The 13,943-nt window shown below is 41.0% G+C and overlaps 1 protein-coding gene across 1 annotated transcript in view; it reads left to right on the top strand.

Annotated features, from left to right (window-relative positions):
- Positions 1-13,943, top strand: part of LOC126108643 (uncharacterized) — a 91,341-nt gene that overhangs the window by 66,609 nt on the left and 10,789 nt on the right. The window contains exon 4 of the mRNA XM_049913952.1: positions 8,471-8,620. Coding sequence (XP_049769909.1) covers positions 8,471-8,620 — 150 coding nt within the window. The remainder of the gene's footprint in view (positions 1-8,470; positions 8,621-13,943) is intronic.

The raw sequence follows: 13,943 nt of genomic DNA, 5'->3' as shown, positions 1-13,943 counted from the left end.
GTGCGGGCCATGGGATAGTGCTTCGACGATCAATCCACCTGTCATGAAGTATGCTATTCAATACCGCTTCAACCGTACGCGAGCTATGTGCCAGACATCCATAATGTTGGAAGTACATCGCCATTCTGTAATGCAGTGAAACATCTTGTAGTATCATCACGTAATTACTCTTGTGCCCAGTGGCAGAACTGTACAAGACGTTCAAAGTCGTCGCCATGCAATTCCTGGTGGACAGAAATATGGAACGGGTGCAATAGATGTTGATGTAGCATTCTCAACACCGACGTTTTAGAGATTCCCGATTCTCGCGCAACTGGTCTGCTACTGATTTGCTGATTAGCCGCTACAGCAGCTAAAACACCTACTTGAGCATCATCATTTGTTGCAGGTCGTGGTTGACGTTTCACATGTGGCTGAACACTTTCCTTAAATAACGTAGGCTAACTATCCGGCGAACGTTCCAGACACTTTGATAATTTCGTCCAGGATACCGAGCAGCATTCATAGCACACGCCCATTTGGCATTTTGATCACAATAGCAGTATATCAACAAGATATTGACCATTTCCGCAATTCGTAAACGGTCCATTTTAAGATGGGTACTGCATGATGAAGCAAATACCGTCCGCACTGGCGGAATGTTACGTGATACCACGTACTTGTACGTTTGTGACTATTACACCGCCATCTATCACAAAACGAAAAAAGTGGTCCACCTAAAACATTGATATTTCTTTATGTACTACACTAATATGTAATAAAAGTGTGGATTACTATTTAAAAATACGCAGTTGACATCCGTTTGACCTGTGGCAGCGCCATCTAACGGGCCAACCGTAGCGCCATCTGGTTTCCCCTGTTCAAGCTAGACGAGTATCTCTCTTTGTAGTGTTTCATGATTATTTCGTGAGATATTTAGCCTGAACACTATCAATGGACCACCCTGTATATCCCTATCGCATGTCTGTTGGTCATGCATTAAAACCAGCAGATGTTCCTAAGCACCTCCACATTTGTGAATGTCCATTCACTGAGATAACAATGAATGGCTTGGACATGGATTTTCTCTTTATGTCTGATGGAGACTAATTTCAGCTGAGTTGTTACGTCAACTAACAGAATCACAGGTCCTGGGTAGCAGAGAGTCAGCAGAACTTCAACGAAACACCTTTGCACGATCATAAGGTTGGATTTTGGTGTGCAATGTCTGCACGCAGCATTACTGGTTTCACCTTCTTCAATCAGCTGCTAACTTTGATCCATCACATTGCCAACATTTTGGAGCTATTGGTGGTAGTATTAATGGAGGAGGGAAAGGTGTTCAGTTACTTCCTACAAGATGGAGCAACTGGTCATACAGCAAGCCGAACCTTTGATCACAGATACACAATTTCATGATTCACAGTTGTTAGCAGAGGTCTGCCTGGTTGGGGCCCTACCTGGCCATCTTTGTCACCTGATCTCTGTCACCTGCACGAGAGCCCTGAAGAGCAGAGACAATCACAACAACCCTCACAGTCATCAAGAACAGCAGCAGAACACTCCAGACGAGACTGCAGCAGTTCAAGCATCCACTCTTCGATCCACCTTCAGCAATCTACCGACCAGGGCCCAAAAGCATCAAGAGATGAATGGTGGTCATTTTCAACAGCTGATATAGTCATCTTAGTGCTGCATTTACCTTCCTCTGTTGTATTGCTTTGTACTATAGAACTCTAATCTCTGCCTGCTTTTATTTGACCCCACCTTCTAATAAATATCGTGTGTATGTGGGTCCACCTTAGACTACTGTACATGGAAAGAGCAAAGCTATACAAGGCAGTAAGCTAGTAACCTTTCTCTCAGAGTCAAATGGCTGGCTCTGAGCACTATGGGACTCAACTGCTGAGGTCATTAGTCCCCTAGAACTTAGAACTAGTTAAACCTAACTAACCTAAGGACATCACAAACATCCATGCCCGAGGCAGGATTCGAACCTGCGACCGTAGCGGTCTCGCGGTTCCAGACTGCAGCGCCAGAACCGCGCGGCCACTTCGGCCGGCTTCTCTCAGAGTCAATAAATATAATGTTATCTTTTGTAACAGCAGTATAAGTATTTGTATTTGTGTTAATATTAGTAACAAATGCCAGTAATAACATAGTAGTAACAGTAGTAGTTGTAGCTTCTAGACAAAATTCATGGTGATGTAGTATTAATAGAGGCTTTCAATAGTTGTAAGAGTTATATTGTTTATTACTGCAATTACAGTATCAGCTCTCATTGTAGTGTTAATAGCAATATGTAAAATGAAATAGTAAAATTAGGCAAGATGATTTGAAATAACGAATGCCACTATGTAGAGCACCACATCGATATCCATTTAAATGTTGGAGCATACTAGTAGACAGAGATAAGGACAGTGAAAATCTTATATTTTAGACATACCACATTATAATGTTCAAAATAAGAAAGAAATAAGAGAAAAACAAGCTTGACATATTTGAGGTACCTAGTAGTTTCCCGAGAGCATGGCAGAGGATGTCCTGAGGAGGTACTGTGTACCAAAACCGGTAACCAGTAGACTAAATGAAAACACTCATTAGCCAGAACATTATAATCACCTATGTAATACCTGATATGTCCACCTTTGCAATGGATAGCAGCAGTGACGCATCATGGTCTGGAAGGGAATTGGTGCCACACTCCCCACACAAGGCACCTAATTCCCAATAATTCCTCACCAGAGGAATGAGCTCTTACGCCACGTCGAGGCACATCCCAGATGTGTTCGTTCACATTCCCATCTGGTGAGTTGTGGGACCAGCACATTAATTGAAACTCGCCACTCTGTTCCTCGAAATACTCCATCACTTCCATTCGTTGTGATATGGTGCATTACCTTGTTGAAAAACGCCACTGCCATCGTGAAACATGATCCTCATGAAGAGGAGTATGTGGTCTAAAACAAGTGTATATTACTTTTTGGCCATCATGGTGCCTTGAAAAATCTCTACTGGACCTATGAATGTCAAGGTGAATTTCCCCAGAGCACAGTGGAACCAGCGCCAGGTTCTCTCTGTCCCACAGCATAGGTGCCCAGGAGATGCTAATGTGCCCATTTCAGCCATAGTTGCTGATGTCATGGTGTTGACATTGGCGAATGTATAGGTTGTCCGCTGCAGAGGCACACTGTTCGGAGTCTTGAGGGCACTGTGTGTTCAGACACACTTGTAGCCTGCACCATCTGTCGCGGTCTACCAGTCTGCCCGGCCTACAACATTCGAGACTGTAATGAGGGCTGGCCACCCAACCCCATGACGTCTGGACATAGTTTCACCTTAGTTTCGCCACATGTCGAAGGCACTCACCACAGCGCTCCTCGAACACTCAACAAATCGTGCATTCCGAAATGCTCGTGATGAGCGTTCAGGTCATCATAAAATTCCCTCCTTCAAACTGAGACGTATAGCATACCTTCCCCTTCTACAGATGGACAGCGCATTTGCTGATCCTACATCGACTGTGCATGCGTCTGACTAGCAGTCATTCCTCGTGAAGTGACTCTGCTATTGCCAGTACACGTTTAATCGATGATAGGCAGGTGATCATAATGTTCTGGCTAATGAGTCTGTCATTTATAAATTGCAATGATCGCTGTTCCACCCGAGAGGGTATTGAGAAAATGACATAAATAAATAAATAAAATAATAAATGAATCTCTGAACCAAAGTGCAGGATAACACATTGCTGATAAAAAACCGTTATTTGGTTTCAGATGGTAGGCATAGTTGTAAAGGGGTCACTGTGAGCCCAGTATGAAATATGGCATTCTTCCCTTGTCTTGACCAGACGTGATAGACTGTAACCTTGACAACGATAATGCCTGCCCTCGTGGTCATGTGCAACTCAACACTGCTACATTGTAACATCTAAATGCCCCAAAATCTTATTGCTGCACAATTAGACCAGCCACGCAACTGCAGATCAAGAGTGGAGCAGCTTCCAAATCATGTCAGTTGCAGATAACGCATGCATAGAAAGTGTCTCTGTATCCTTCACAAGTATCACACAACATCTGACACTGTTCGTGGGCATTATTTAAACGTGCTGTGGTGTCCAGTCTACCTGTCATGGAGATTTGAAACCCTAATCAGTTACACTGCAGCTGATGGCGTGTTTGTGTAAGAAGCCAGAACGACATCTCACCGCTTTTTAGGTATGCTTCAATTTATCTGTCACGCATCACATTATTAATTCTGAAACTGTTACTTGTAACAGTAAACTTGTTTTAATCGGTCTCTTCACTCTTCTTTGGATTCACAGACTGAATAGTGTTTAGCTTTGAATTTGAATGTGACACCTTTTATTTGACAGATAAGAGAGACATCTGCCACTACCGACCTGTTTCACTGCTTCTGTCATTTACCTAAATTTTTGAGAAGGTGATGTATTGTAGAAGATTATCACACCTTGGCAACCATAATATTGTCACCAAATCACAGTTTGCCTTTCAGAAGGGGTGCTCTACTGATAATGCCATTTAAATGTTCACACACCAGATAGTACAAGCATTAAATAACAAAACAGCACTGGTGGGAGTTTTCTGTGACCTATCCAAGGCATTTGATGGTGAAAATAATAATATACTGCTAGATAAATTTTATAGGGTAGATGGTGTAGTCAACCAATACATCTTATCACATGTAACCAAAAGGTTGCAAAAAGCTGTATTTAGTAGTAACTCAACCAACAGAATTCAGGGACATAATTATGACAGGGTGGAAATCACATATGGGGTTTCCCAAGGTTCAATCTTAGGTCTACTACTGTTTCTCATATATGTTAATAATCTACCATCTAATGTACAGCAAGCAGAATTAGTTCTTTTTGTAGATGACAACAGTATTGTTATCACTCTCAGTATTAATACAAAACTGGAAGAAATGGTAAACAAAATTCTCAAAAGAATCATTGTTTGGTTTTCTGCAAATTGTCTTACCCTGAATTTCACAAAGACACATTATATACAGCTCTGCACCTCTGGGGGTACTGCATCAGTGATAAGTGTAACACATGGTGGTGAAATAATACATAAGGTGTAAACTTTTAAAATTCTTAGGTGTCCATATTGATGAGAATTTTAATTGGAAAAACATAAATTTGGGAACTCGTAAAAAATTTAGTTTCGCTGCATTTGCACTTAGAATCATAGCAAATTTTGAAAAGAGATAAATCAGTAAGTTGACATATTTTGCTTCTTTTCATTCAGCAATGTCATATGGAATAATGTTCTGGGGTACTTCATCTTTAAAAAAGAAGGTCTTCATTGCCCAAAAACGAGTTGTAACAATAATATATTGCGCTCACGCGCGATCGTCTTGAAGCCATCTGATTAAGGAGTTGGGCCTACTGACTACCGCTTCACAGTATATTTATTCCCTCATGAAGCTTGTTGTAAACAATCTACTACAGTGCAAAAGGAACCATGAGGTTCATGATTACAATAATAGAAGAAAAAATTACATTCCTTACTGAACATTAAGGTTTTCTTTAGGTTGCCATTAAGGTTTGAACAAAAACATTTGACTACTTACCCTGTGATATAAAATGCCTAACAGACAGTATGGTAAAATTTGGAAATAAATTGAAAAAGTTTCTGCTTGAGAACTCCTTGTACTCTGTAGAAGACTTTCTATGTATGTAGTGTGAAACAGGTATGGGTGGGAACTGATGACTCAATCTGTGTTTCTTGTTACCATTTTGGGGAAAAAGAATAGTAATTGTATGGTGATGTTTAGAGTACAAATAGACGTATAAATTAACTGGCAATTTGCATCTCAAATGACTCATTCGACCACATGACGATCTATCGTGCAATTTTATGCAAGGAACATGAAAGTAAGCAACAAGCGTTTCTTTCTACTCCCCATGAGTGGGCGATATTCACTTAAACATCTGAAAATTCGGTAACTGTCTTCTATCGTACCTCATTCGTTTCATATTATGCAACATTTATCAACGACATTATGCCTTGTAGACATACTGTATTTGGCTATTTTGTCACCTCCTTGTGAGGCATTAAAATACCAACATACAGAAAAAACTCGCAGAGCAGCTGTTACTCGGCAATGGCGCACGAGCACTCTGCCTAAGACTCGTGGAAGTCTAACAACTTGATGGAACTGTAAAGTGATAAGAATTAACCCCTACATGTTATATGTCTACTTCTAGTATTCATAGATCAACTATTTCATTTTACCATAAATACCTTACGCCTCAGTTGTCTTTGATAGCCAGTAGCGAGCGGCGAGACGGAAATGACGTCCCTTGTGACGGTAGTCTGCTTGGCAAAGGAGTAGTTCGGCGCTGTCGAGTTTCTCTCGCTGTACAGACCCCAGAGGTCGACCCCAGTTTTCGGCGCGGCATTCGCCTCACCCAGTGGTGACCCCCGATGCAGCCGCCAGGCTGTCTGCCGTTCACCCAGGGGGCGACGCGACTCCTGGGGCGGCTGACGAAGGCTGTCGTCGTCGTGGCCCCAGGGCGGAACTGGAGCCATTCCCCATGTGCTATCGCGTCACGAGAGCGTTGCGGTCCCTGTGTTGTTTTGGGGCCATCAATAATGTTCGGAAGCGACATCCCACAAACTAACAACCTTGCACAACATCATATCACTGGCATAATTCATCCCCTTCTTGATTTATATCCCATTTCTTCGTGTTCTGGGTTTATTTTCGCATCATTCTGACAGACAACAGCGACGAGAGAACCCAAAGAGATTTTTTTTTCTCCAATTTCTTCCCCCTATAGTCGGATTCCTGTCTCCTAAGCGGGTAGGAAGTCAAAAATTTTAAAAAAAATCGACTTTTCGAAAATATGTCTGTTTTGTAGAGTACATCTTTCTGAAAAGTTTGATGTATAAAACATATATATTTCAGTGATTATAAGCCACTCTATTTGGTCCTGCGTGTACCAAGATTAAGCGCTACACCCCTTACCACAGAAGTCTGCTGTCATACATACGTGTATTTCGCTGTGTAGAATTCGAATGTTTATATTAGCGCCAGAGATGGTCATACGTGTATTAAGGGACTATTGACATAGAAGAAATTTCTTGATGGCGGCACCCAAACCCCAATGAAAGCTTTAATGAATGTGCATGGAAAAGATTGCCAAAAACCAATTTTTGTGTGGAAGAGATGTACTTGCTGTTGGTGTTTATGATGCAGTTACATGTTTTAATGATAGTGTGTAAAACTGGATATGTATTTTAGAGAAAATGGGAATCAAGGGCAAAGTGAACTGCATCAAAGCTTTATATGCAATAAACAGAGAGCGTGTAGTGAAAGCACATGAATCACTTTTGGAAGTGATAAATTCGGAAATAGTGAATCATAGGAATGTGGAAAAGACGAAAACAGATTTATAAAATGGAAAAAAACCTATTTGTGGTGCTGGATAGTTCTAAAAGATGCCAAATGCAGCCAGAAACTTAAATGGCCATTTTCTGCAAAACACAAATTTCTGTTCTCAGATACATGTAACACCCAAAATAAATATGCCATTCCTTTTCCAACTTGGTATCCTTATTAAACACAACTCCATAATGCAAAACTCTAGAATTTTCCATCTGTATTAAAAACTGTGGTAAACAGAATGAGATTTTCACTCTGCAGCGCAGTGGTAAAGTTTGAGATAATTAACTATAAAATTTAGTTTTTTCTAAACATGAAGTTTAAAATGTAACAGGTCATTCATTTTCTTGAAAATTAAATAAATTCTATAATTTCATACACCCTTATGTATGGATTGTATGCTGTGCAAAATTCATCGAAGAATCTCTCTTACTTATGAAGAAAAGTGTACCTATAGAAAAGAATGCAGCCAATAGTAAGTGAAAAAGTTATAAAATTTCACATGTAAAAATAATTTATTTCGTTATGTTTTTGAACTTCCACTGCTATGATTGTGAATCCTGGTCATGCTGACAAAAATTCTATGAATTTATTTGTAAAAATATAGACAGTAGAATTTAGTGTCTTGTGGTGCCTCTTCTGCTCCAAGTCGGTCCGTTTGACGTCCAACCCCCTTAACATACGAGCTACAAACACCATCTCATGTCGGTAGTACCACATTAAGTGCATTTAAGGGTTACTGTCATTCAAATTTCTTTGTGATTTATGCTGTTGTCTATTGAAGTTATGTTGACCAATGGGTGTTGTAAGCATATTTGTTGAGCTTTGTACACATCTTATATTTATTTTGTACCAGATATTGTGTAATATGCTAGGCTACAGGTATGAGAAAATGAGGAGAAGGAAGATGTATGATTACCTGAATGCTGTCATTCGTCTTACGTGGGCCACTACTGTCGTTGGCAGTGTGCGTTCTATTATCTGTGTGTGGACAGTACCTCAGCTGTACAGTCTGTGGTAATCTGACCACTGGACTCGATGTGAAATCACTTTTGGAAGCAGTGTTCCTTCTGTGCAGCACGCCAAGCGCCGGAGAGAGCAGGACCGGCGCCTCCTCGCAGCCGCACAGTGGCCACAGCGACGACGGCCGGAGCCCAGCCACAGCTGCGCCCCCCACCTCTCCCCAGGCCACTCCACAGCCTGATGACGCCGCCGTCTCTCGCCTGCGGTGAGTTCAGTCACTTTACGTGTAGACTGACCACAATCACAGGGCGACATGTTGGGCAGTTAGCCAAGTGATAAAGTCAAGAAATCGAATGTCGCTATTTTACGTTTTTGACGAAGCAGAAGTTGTAGGTCTAGTATAAAGTTTTTCTTTTCATTAATTGTGACGTTCGACGAGGAAAGGATATAAGGGGATCTATACACCCTTCTACAGGTTTGTTGCATGACTCGTTTTCAGTTCCTAACACAGCTGACTTGTGCAAGATAACACTAAATATTTCCCCAAAAATAACGACTTTGCTGGTGTATTGGGAGCAGTTTCAGTTTTCAGCGAAATCTCTGCCTAGTAATCTCTCAGAAAGCCCTAAGATATTCTGGTAGTTCATTAAGCACACTAGTGGAAAGGAGCAGTCAATAACCTTCACTGTGTGATAACAATGGTGAAGTCACTGGTGACAGTGCCACTAAAGCAGAGTTATTATACATAGTTTTCCGAAACGTCTTGACCAAATAAGAAGAAATAAATATTCCTGAATTCCTATCAAGAATAACTTCAAAGTGAGACACATAGAAGCAGATATCCTCGGTGTAGCAAAGTAGCTTAAATCACTTAATAAAGGCAGGGCCTCCTATCCAAATTGTATATCTGTCAGATTCCTATCAGAATATGCTGTCACAAAAGTACCATATTTAGCAAGAACATACATCAGCTCGCTCACAGAAAGATCCGCACCTAAAGACTGGAAAATGGTTCTTGTCACACCAATACCCAAAAAGGGAAATACGAGTAATCCGCTGAATTACTGGTTCATATCACTAACGTCGATTTGCAGTATGGTTTTGGAACATATTCTGTGTCTGAACATTGTGAATTACCTCGAAGAAAATGATTTATTGACACATTATCATCAAGGGCTTGAAAAATATCGTTCGTGTGGAACATAACTAGGTCTTTATACTTGTGAAGTCATGAGTGCTATCGACAGGGGATGTCAAAATGATTCCATATTTTTTGATTTACATTTCCTCAAAAGCGTCTCCTAGCTAAACTGCGTGCCTATTGAATATTGCCTCATTTGCGCGACTGGATTCGTGATTTACTGTCAGAAAGACATCGAGTAAAACAGATGTAATATCCGGCGTTCCCCAGGGAATTCTCACAGGCCCTCTATCGTTCCTGGTCTATATTAGTGGCAATTGACCCTGAACAAAGCAAAGTATGAAGTTATTCACACGAGCACTAAAAGAAATCCACAAAATTTCGATTACGCGATAAGTGTCACGAACCTGACGGCTGTAAATTCAATTAAATACTTAGGGATTACAATTACAAATGACCTACACTGTACCGATCACGTAGATATTGTTGTGGGTAGAGCAAACGAAAGACTGCAAATCATTGGCAGAACACTTCAAAGGTGGAACAGGTCTGCTAAAGAGGCTGCTTACACCACTCTTGTCCATCCTATTTTGGAGTACTGCTGTGCGGTATGGGATCCGTATCAGGTGGGACTGACGGATGACATCGAAAAAGTTTAAAGAAGCGCAGCTCATTTTTTATTACCGCGAAGTAGTGGAGATAGTGCCACAGACATGATACGTGAATTGGATTGACAATCATTAAAACAAACTCAGATATTATCATTAAATTCAACTACCAGTTTCCTTCCTCCGATTGCGAAAACATTCTGTTGCACCCACCTAAATAGGGAGAAACGATCTTCACGATAAAATAAGAGATCTGGCACAAAAAAATTTAAGTATTCATTGTTCCCGCGCGCCGTTTAAGAGCGGAACGGTAGAGACACAGCTTGATGGTGGTTCATTGAACCCTCCGCCAGGCGCTTTATTGTGAATAGCAGAGTAATCTCGTAGACGTAGACGTACATGGTTTTCTATCTCATGAATTACCCATGTAGGGAAGAACCCTTCACTTTAATTTCCACGATTATTCTTCCAACGGCATAATGAGAAATTCTCTTACAGGGTGTGTTGTAACACCGTAGCTGGGGGAGTTAAATGAGCTGAGATCCGTGGCTTATCCTACTACGAGAGACGTATGTGACAACGTCTATTGGCAGTTTTTGGAAATCATTCATGGCAACATGGGCTTCTACGAAAGTGGAAGTCGGACCTGTCGGTGGCCAAGTGATAAAGGTTGCCATTTTGGATGAATAAAAATCAGGTCAATCCTATTGTGTGGGCATGATTGAGTGGAGATGGACACAGTAGCCGTATATCGACAGCTGTAAAATCTTCTGTAGCTCAGGGAGTTTTACAGGCGAAGTGACAGGAGTTTTTCTTTTTATTCATCGCAGACCAGTTTCAGCGTAAATTCGTCATAACTTCACTTTTCTTCTTTGAAATCATTGATCTATAGTGGTAGTCACCGATGTTTTACTGTCGCTTTGTGAAATAGAAACCCTATCTGATAGTGAACTGATATTGTTGCAAGACACAGTTCAGTTGATGCCTGAATTCAACAGGCCCAAAAGTGGCAATTCAGAGTATTCAATGTGCCTTTACAGTTAATCAGAGCAGAATCCAACAAGTTTTTGGGCAATAACGGAGTCTGTACCTATTCAAGAGAAAACATGGAACCCTACCAGGTATTTTAACAATGACAATGGGATCAGTAATGTTTCAGTCGACTTAAGAAAACTTATTCTCTCCCAGTGATTCAAGGATTTCCGGCTATAATTACCTATTATGGTTGGCCACAGACGTACGATGTCTGGCGATCCAAGTGGTCAAATCATTTACTCGAGTGGTCCACAAATTGAGAATACTTTTCCCAGTCTAAAAGCTTTATGCACACAGGCTGTCAAAAAAACTTCATCCACGGGTCTGATAATATAGAAAGCTACAGAGAATGTACGCTGAAATTTTATAAGATAGAGAGCCTGATAGGTATTTACCCAATTTGTCGTATACAAATAGCATCAGCCATTTGACATAAGAAGACAACCCACGCGAAGTAAGTGTAACAGGAAAGACTAAAGATAGAGAGCACAACGAGGAATACTTTGTAGATAAACCAGAAACTCATCAATGTAAGATGATGCAGCATAATCAAAAATAATTAATGTATTTGATCTCAGGTAAAGTCTGTAAATTATGTTACACGTGCTAGATATAAAATTAGCAGAATCTCAGTTGAAAAGGAGCTGAAAAAAATTAGAAAATAAATTATTGTTGTTGAATAAGAGACAAGACATGGAAAGGGAAAAATATTTCTGCATAAAGAGACTAATACAAAAAGAGGAGAAAGCTGGCTAAAAAGCGACAGAGAAACATCAGCATGAGGAAATAAACTATTAAGAGCAGGAAATGAAACATATTAAGACAATACTCGATAATGGAGTGAAAAGTTTGTTGAGAGTGAGTTAAGAACACCAGCCTGGAGAGCATGGTAGTAATGTGAATAACAATGTACAGGGCGAAAGAGAGCCAACGCTTCCTTTTTTCTTCGGCATCAGACGTCTGTGGTGACTAGTAAGAGGTCCTACATCAATATAGGCTTTGGAAGACTAAAAGCGAGAACAGCTTTAAACAAAAATAGTTTACAGTCATAAATATACGGATTTAAAGGAATCACAAAACCAAAAATTTGTTAATATAGAACCGTGAAACGTCGGGAATAGATTTGCCAGGGTTACATATTTAACTGATTAACATTGCAGGATCGCAAGTTAATGTAAGTGCGAGATAAGCCACTGGACACGTGAAATGCTGGAGCACTGCCAAAAGGTCGAATGCAGGCATACAAACATGTATGGATTGTGTTGCTCAAGTATCAGATATCAGTATTTAAAATGGAGTTCGATGCCTGATGCATCTGGTTGGTCAGTACAGGGACGGTTAATGCTGTTGGTGCATGATGCTGGAGTTACTGTATGATGATGTCCCATATCTGCTTGACTGGAAACAGACCTGATGATTGAGAATGCCAAGAGCCTTGTCAACACTCTATAGAACATGTTGGTTACAAGAGCGGTAAGTGTGCGAGCGTTATCCTGTTGAAGATCTACCCCTGGAATCCTGTTCGTTAATGGCGTTAATGGCAGCAGAACGGGTCGAATCACCAGATTGAAACAGACAAGGTTTGTGGGATAACCATGAGAATGTTCCTGCTGTCATACGAAATCGCACCACAGACCATAACTCCAGGTGTAGGTCCAGTGTGTTAACACACAGAAAGGCTGGTTGTAGGCCCCCAACTGGCCTAATCAAAACATGGCCATTACTGGCACCGAGGCTGGTGGTTTGGGATCAGTGAAACGCATGCTACAGGCCATCTGGTTCGGAGCTTACTTGGTGATAACTGCTGCTCAAACTGCTGCCAGAGTAATACGCCGAACAGGATGGTCTTCCCTCTCAGTAGTGCCACGTGGCCGTCTGGAACCCAGTCTTCTTGCGACCGGATATTCTTCTAATCACCGCTGCCAACAGGCATGTATAGTGGGTACATTACTGTGAAATATTTCTACATCACGAATGGAACAACCAGAATCTCGTAGCCCTAGTACAGACTTCGCTTAGTCTCTATGAGATGTTATTAACAGCGTCTTTGTCGTCTCAAAGGCATTTTTGCCCTACATCAACTCACTGCGTCAAAACTCAAAGGTAACTAACGCTCAAGCCCGTTACAGCGTGTTTTTAAAGCAAGCCTGATTGGATTCCTCGTAGTGATGCTACTATCGCCACTCTTGAGCAACTGCATTGAAATTTGAAAATACATAATATTCCAGATTTAGAAACACACCTACGAACTTTCGTTTATGTCGCACTGCTTGTTCTTGGTACTGTATTATTTCGAAAGTAAAAGACGTTGTTAACATTGTTACCAAAATCTCAAAAAGTTCTTGAACGACATACTTCATATTTTTATATGTTAGTCTTATAAACGTTGGGACAGTGTCTGCTTTCATATACCAATGGCTTAGGAGTGCGCCATTGACTAGTGGTCAAAATTTTCTGCGTCCCAGGTTCCAGCACAGGAACTGCTTAACCTCTGAACGAAAATTAACAGCAGTGTCAGCAAAGACGTCCAGCATAAGAAGTCGCCATTTTCCTGACAAAGGCCTTGTCAAATAGGGTGGAGTAACGACAGAGCTTCATGGCACTCCCTTTCCCTTGGGGTGGGAAACTGCCCTTAAAAGGGAGAAGAGTCAGTACTGATCAATGACGCGAGGAATCCAATAAATTAAAACCACATAACGTGTATCCATAGGACATACGTCGTTAACAGGGATACTGTCTTGATGCAATATGCATTGAGAAAAGATTCTGGACCAGTTACCCTTTTGGATCTCTGGGAGTGGACT

The sequence above is a fragment of the Schistocerca cancellata genome, chromosome 11, assembly GCF_023864275.1.
Source record: "Schistocerca cancellata isolate TAMUIC-IGC-003103 chromosome 11, iqSchCanc2.1, whole genome shotgun sequence".
NCBI classification, from domain to species: Eukaryota; Metazoa; Arthropoda; class Insecta; order Orthoptera; family Acrididae; genus Schistocerca; species Schistocerca cancellata.
Note: the sequence above shows the minus strand (reverse complement) of the source record. Positions and strands in the feature narration are given on the sequence as shown.